The sequence below is a fragment of the Sitophilus oryzae genome, unplaced genomic scaffold (genome assembly GCF_002938485.1).
Source record: "Sitophilus oryzae breed Bouriz unplaced genomic scaffold, Soryzae_2.0 scaffold_111_pilon_pilon, whole genome shotgun sequence".
NCBI lineage: Eukaryota > Metazoa > Arthropoda > Insecta > Coleoptera > Curculionidae > Sitophilus > Sitophilus oryzae.
In genome coordinates, this window is record NW_022145749.1 from 10,211,344 (window position 1) to 10,217,343 (window position 6,000).

A 6,000-nucleotide genomic window follows, 5' to 3' on the forward strand; every position below is an offset into this window, starting at 1 on the left:
ACCTCGTACCTGAGTGTTTTATAGTCTCAACTGCACTTGCAAAAAACTAAAATACTTAAATATTATGACAAAACTACGATTTCAATATTATTTTAATGCGATCAATATGGCGGCGCGGCGGCGTGAAATACATACTGATAATTCCTGATTTCTGCCGTTGAAGCGATGCGGTCAGAATTTGTTGAAATCAACTGAAATGCCTATATCTGTCTGGTCAATTTTTTCATTTTCGGTGCATTCGTGGATATTGTGAATTATTGTGAATTCTTTTATTATGATAACGTACACTTTATGAATATAAATCTGCAACGATCCACTACAGTGACAATTGTGCCTGTCATTTCGATTCACAAGTAAATTGTATTTTTTGTCATTTTTTGAATGCCATCCGTCGAAATCTTCCCCGACTTTTTGGGCAGACTTCCCCCTCCTCCTCCTTCCTATTACTGTATATTACTCCTATACTGTGACATTATGATATCGCATTTATTGTGTCTCTCCATGTTGTTCTGTCTTGCGCAGAAAGTACTGGCCTCGTGCAGACTATGACCTATTATCGTCTTCAACGTCGGTCCACCCAACCAACGGTTTAGAGGTCTCCCTCTAGGACGTTTCCCGTTCACTTTTCCCTCCACAATTAGTTTTTCTAGACCTTTGGTGTTCCTGGAATATGTGGTCAAATTATCTTAAATATGATTGATTTATTGATGTTGATGTTGACAGTATAGATTCGATATTCGGTTGTTCGAGAATTGAAATGTTTGTACGGTATTCGCAGCATCCGTGTATAACACCACATTTCAAAAACATCGATTTTACGTCGCATTGCCAACTTCAATGTCCAGGTCTCTGAGGCATAATTGGCAATGGGGAAAATTAGGGCTCTTATAGTAGTTTGTTACTAATTGTAATGGTTGAATCTTTCAATATTTTATTGAGTTTGGTTATGGAATTGCATACTCAGTCTACTCTTAATTTCTGCATCACATCCTCCTTTGCTTGATATGAAAGAGCCGAGATATATGTATTGATCTACAACTTCGAAACCTGCTATTTCTGTTAGATTCGTGGGTTTTCGATCGATAATCATTAATTTTGTTTTTCTTTAATTTAATTTTAACCCATATCTCCCGTTAACTATCCCTAATTGTGCGTCTTTGTCTCTCGTCCATGTCTAATTTGTGTATCTCCAAATTGGTTTGTATGTATTGGTATATAATGTGCAATATTTAATTTTAACAATAAAATTAAGCATTAAAAATGTCAAAACGAAAGTGTGTAGAATCTAATAAAAAGTTTTTTCTTCTGTTAAAAAAGGATTAATCGAATCCTGATGTCATGTGTAACGTAATGCAGTACATATATTAGTACTGCTTACCAAGGCAAAAGAGTATACTTAACATTTGTTCAAATGTCTTAAATTTCCCCGTTAAAGTAAAACTTCCAAAATTTCCAAAAATGTGCATGGAAACCCCATACATATTAGAAGAAAGTAAATTCTATCTATTATAATCTTATTCTATTTCTTTTTTGAAGGAGGAAAAGTATATTACCTACATTTTGGAAGATGAAACTCTGGGGCCTGGTATAAGTGAGGTTGCGATAGCTCCTCACCTCCCTACAGATGATCGTACTTCGCCAAGCTCAGAAAATCGACCTGAGCCACAGCATTCTTGCCCGCAATGCCCTTACAGCTCTCCTTACAAAGCTAACGTGGTCAGGCACATAAAACTGGTGCACGACGTTAACAACATTGAAGAGCATTTAAGTAACGGAGATGAAAAAGGTGCGACAAAAAACATACCACAACTAGAAGAGGAAGAAGAAATAATTGGTAAGAATTTACTTCAAGAAACATTAATTCATTTTACTTGAACACATTTTTAATTTTATGTGTTTTTCGGCTGAACATTTATTTAGCTGAAATCAGTTATATAAGAAATATTTGTTTATTTAATATTTGGAAGCATTTTCGAATAGCATGTCACAAAAAAGTTCTGCAAAAATGCATCATTTTCAATTTTTCAACTTTAGAATAATTGCTGAAATCAGGGCTACTTTAGTTTAACTGAAATCAGTTATGTATGAAATATTTGTTTATTTAGTAGGTACTCTATTAAGTCTTTTTGAATAGAAAGTCATGAAGATGTTTTCTGCGGAAAAGCATAATTTTCAATTTTTCCATTTTAGAATAGCTGAAATCATTTACATGAAAACACGTTTCTGTTTTTCACTCTATAATTTTTTCTAAACATAGACACGCAATAAACTTTTTGCGGCCTCTATATATCTATTACTCTAAATTGAAATATCGCAATACTGAGACACCCTGTAGAATATGTTCACTAAGAATATACCGGGTGCGTCTCAAAAGTGGCTCACCCCTATAACTTTTTATTTTTTCAGATAAAAAAACGAGATTTGGTATGGTAGTATATGACATAAATTAGGATTGATTGCTGGTATTTATTTGTTTTTGGTCACTTCCTGTTTTACCAAAAATGATTACAACTTTTCAAAGATTACGATTTTTAACTGGCACCCTCGGTATATTTTTACTTTATTCGATAAAAAATGATGACACTCCGAACAGAATGACATATCATATGTCAACATTTGACATTTTCACTTAAAAAAATCGGATTTCAAATTTCAATCTAGAGTGCCATGGAGAGTGCCTGTGTTAAAAACACTAATTTAAACATTAGGTAGATTAATCAAGGAGCCTTGGAAAAATAGATTTGATCGCCTAATGTTTTTCGTGTCTTGTCCTGGCCGGTTAAAAGATGTCCAAATCATATTTTTAATCATATCTCAATTTTTGCAATTGGAACAAGGGTGGCTCATTACCATATTTGAAAAAAGCATTTTTTTACGAATAATTTTTGGTACCACACACTTGGTATTTCGAGTCACATTGTCGTTATGAACCGCATGTTACAATTTCAAATAAACCATATGCGAAAATGTCAAAATTTGACATATGATATGTCATTCTATTCAGAGTGTCATGTTCTGAGAGGGTGTCATTTAATAATCAAAAGTTGTAGTCATTTCCGGTGAAACAGGAAGTGACCAAAGACAATTAAATACGTCAATCAATGAGCTCTTTCATACAAAGCCACTTGTCCGACACCGGTGTCCACCACCGGTGTTAAGATTTAACAAAGCGTTGTTTAAATTCGGAATCAATTTATTTGCATGGAAAGTTAGTTTGTTATTTAAATATCAATTATGCAAAAAAGTCTTGATTGTAATATTGATGACTTTATAACTACCATTGAAGGAGGACCAATTATTTGGCATAGTGAATTAGATGTTTATGGCAACAAAAATCTAAAATAGACCTTCTTGATAATGGGTGTTTCTATATTTTTCTCTTTAGTCTCCTTCTTCGTCGCCATTGAATTATTATCAATACCGTCAGTAATAATACTTCCCATTTAACTTTAAACTATATCTACGCGATTTTCTTTCTTAATTTGGTGTTTTAATATGTGGCAGAAAAGTAGCTGTGAAAGTAACTTCGTGTGAAAGAGCTCTTAGTGACACTATGTTATTTAAATTCAAAAACAAGCCCTCTTTTCTGTCAATTTTTGAATATCTTGTACCGAAAGTCTATTCTCTCTTCTATTACTTACGATATATACGATATACCTACTATATATTTTTTCGTATTTTGATTGCAGTTAAAAAGGAAGCTATAGAACCTGAGGTGATTATAGCCCCAATCGAGGGCGCTACAATCAAAGAAGAGCCCGAACTATCCTCGACACCCAAGTCCAAAACGTCCGACGAGGAGATCATGCAAGAGGCCGCCAAAACTGGTCCCAACTATTGCAAATCCTGCGACATTTATTTCAACTACCTATCCACCTTTATAGCCCATAAAAAGTTCTATTGTTCCAGCCACGCCGGGGAAATTACTAGCGCAAACAATAACAACAATACGGCTACCCGACCTACAGAAACTTCAGTGTTATAATGCAAGGGAAAAAGACTGCGATTTAACGATTCTTGTAAATAAATATTAGGTAGATATACAGCGTGAACACCTGTTCCGAAATTGCTTCTTATTAGTTCTTCTGTTTGAGATTTTAACCTGTTTCAGTTTCAGGCTATCAGAGGTTATGAAAACTGTTGTTTCTAAACTATAATATAGTAGGAATTGTTACTACTTTTTAAATATAGCAGCCTAAAATAATAGTTTCCCGACTTCACATAACATTATTTACGTTATATTTATTGTTTTTATATTTGCTATTTACATTATCAAGTAAATAACAGTTGTTATGCCTTTAAATAATGGAGTAAACCATTTGGTAGTAACACCTCTTGTGAACTGATATTTCCAAATAACACTTCAAAAATAACAATTCTTTAAATAACAACCTGTCTACAGCCATCGATATCAGAGCATCGTTATTTTCATGTGTTACTTTTTCAATACAACAACTGTTGTGAGCCTGGTGTACAGGGTGGGTCAAATTCGACGCTTTTAAATGGAAACACCCTTTTCTATAGGAGATAGACAAAAACTAATATCGGTGTCTGGAGCTCAATTTTTGTTAAAAATGTGATGGTGAAAACCGCATATCGATATCTGTTACCGTCTCGGAGTTACGGGGTGTTTTTCAAAAATATGCATTTTTAACGAATCGCTGTAACTTTTTTGCTATGGAAAATATTGTATTTTTACGAAAACATTTCCAAAGCACCTTTTTAGGTAGAATTTAATGGTTTAAGTATAATTTTTTAAAAATTAATAATTTAAGAATTATTAACAGAAAATTTTATTTTTTATATGGGACACCCTGTATATTTTTAATTTATTGAAAAGAATTTTAAATTACCTTTCCAAAAATATAACACAATTGATATTTTGCTCGGTTCCCCTTCGAGATATCGAGTATATAAAAATTCGCCCGCTTTAATTAAGTAGGCTTTGAACGGGACCGGCTGTAATGCAAAAAAATTCTAGATGTGAGCATCAGTTAAAACGAAAATAATATTTGCTATGAGAGATGCAAAATTTTATAACAATTTAAAATATATTTAACCAACATCAACACATTTAAACTATATCTAATAACTATAAAAATAAATAGCAAACCAAGACAGGAGATTTTGCTACAGGTGTTCGACATATCGACCGTCTTCTGTTATGGACAGACGGGGCAGTTTCTCGCGGAATTCATTAACTCAGTAGGGGTGAAAGATACCCTCTCATAACTGCTAAGTATTTCTTATTCTTCCTCAAATATATCAATAGGATTAGATCCATGGGCACTAAGTCAGGCGGCCTCGACGGCCAACGGCTGGGATCTTGGTTAGCTATTCAATTATTCTTGAAACTGGCTGCAAAAATTTGCTGATAACTTTAGCGTTCAGGGGCGGTACGTCGTCTTGCTGGAAAAATATGTTTTCGAGTTCCATTAAGGGCATATCATCAATAAGTGGTCCAAAGCCTACTAGTTAAAAGTGGCGAACTTTTAAAATTTCTGTATTTCTAAGGGGATTATAACAAAATATCAAGTGTGCTATATTTTTGGATAGGTAATTTTAAATTCTTTTTAGTTAATTAAAAATATAAAGGGTGTCCCAAATATAAAAACTATTTTTCTGTTGATAACTCTTAAATTATTAATTTTAAAAAAAATATACTTAAACCATTAAATTCTACGTAAAAAGGTGCTTTGGAAATGTTTTCATAGAAATACAAAATTTTCCATAGTAAAAAAGTTACAGCGATTTGTTAAAAATGCAAATTTTTGAAAAACACCCCGTAACTCCGAAACGGTAACAGATATTGATATGCAGTTTTCACCATCATCTTTTTGATGAAAATTGAGCTCCAAACACCGATATTAGTTTTTCTCTATCTCCTATAGAAAAGGGTGTTTCCATTTAAAAGCGTCGAATTTGACCCACCCTGTACATCGTTAATACGGCAATCCTGACCTTGTATCTCGAGCAGTCGATGTTAGCGCACTGTTATTT

At 33.5% G+C, this 6,000-nt stretch overlaps 1 protein-coding gene across 3 annotated transcripts in view; it reads left to right on the top strand.

Annotated features, from left to right (window-relative positions):
- Positions 1–4,542, top strand: part of LOC115885819 (zinc finger protein ush) — a 461,524-nt gene extending 456,982 nt beyond the window's left edge. For 2 of the 3 annotated variants that reach the window (XM_030904854.1, XM_030904858.1), the window contains 2 exons: positions 1,537–1,834; positions 3,690–4,541. In XM_030904854.1, the coding sequence (XP_030760714.1) occupies positions 1,537–1,834; positions 3,690–3,985 (594 nt within the window). In that variant the 3' untranslated portion in view covers positions 3,986–4,541. Of the gene's footprint in view, positions 1–1,536; positions 1,835–3,689 lie in introns of all 3 variants that reach the window. The other variant, XM_030904847.1, reaches the window with a different exon arrangement.
- The last annotated feature ends 1,458 nt before the right edge of the window (positions 4,543–6,000 follow it).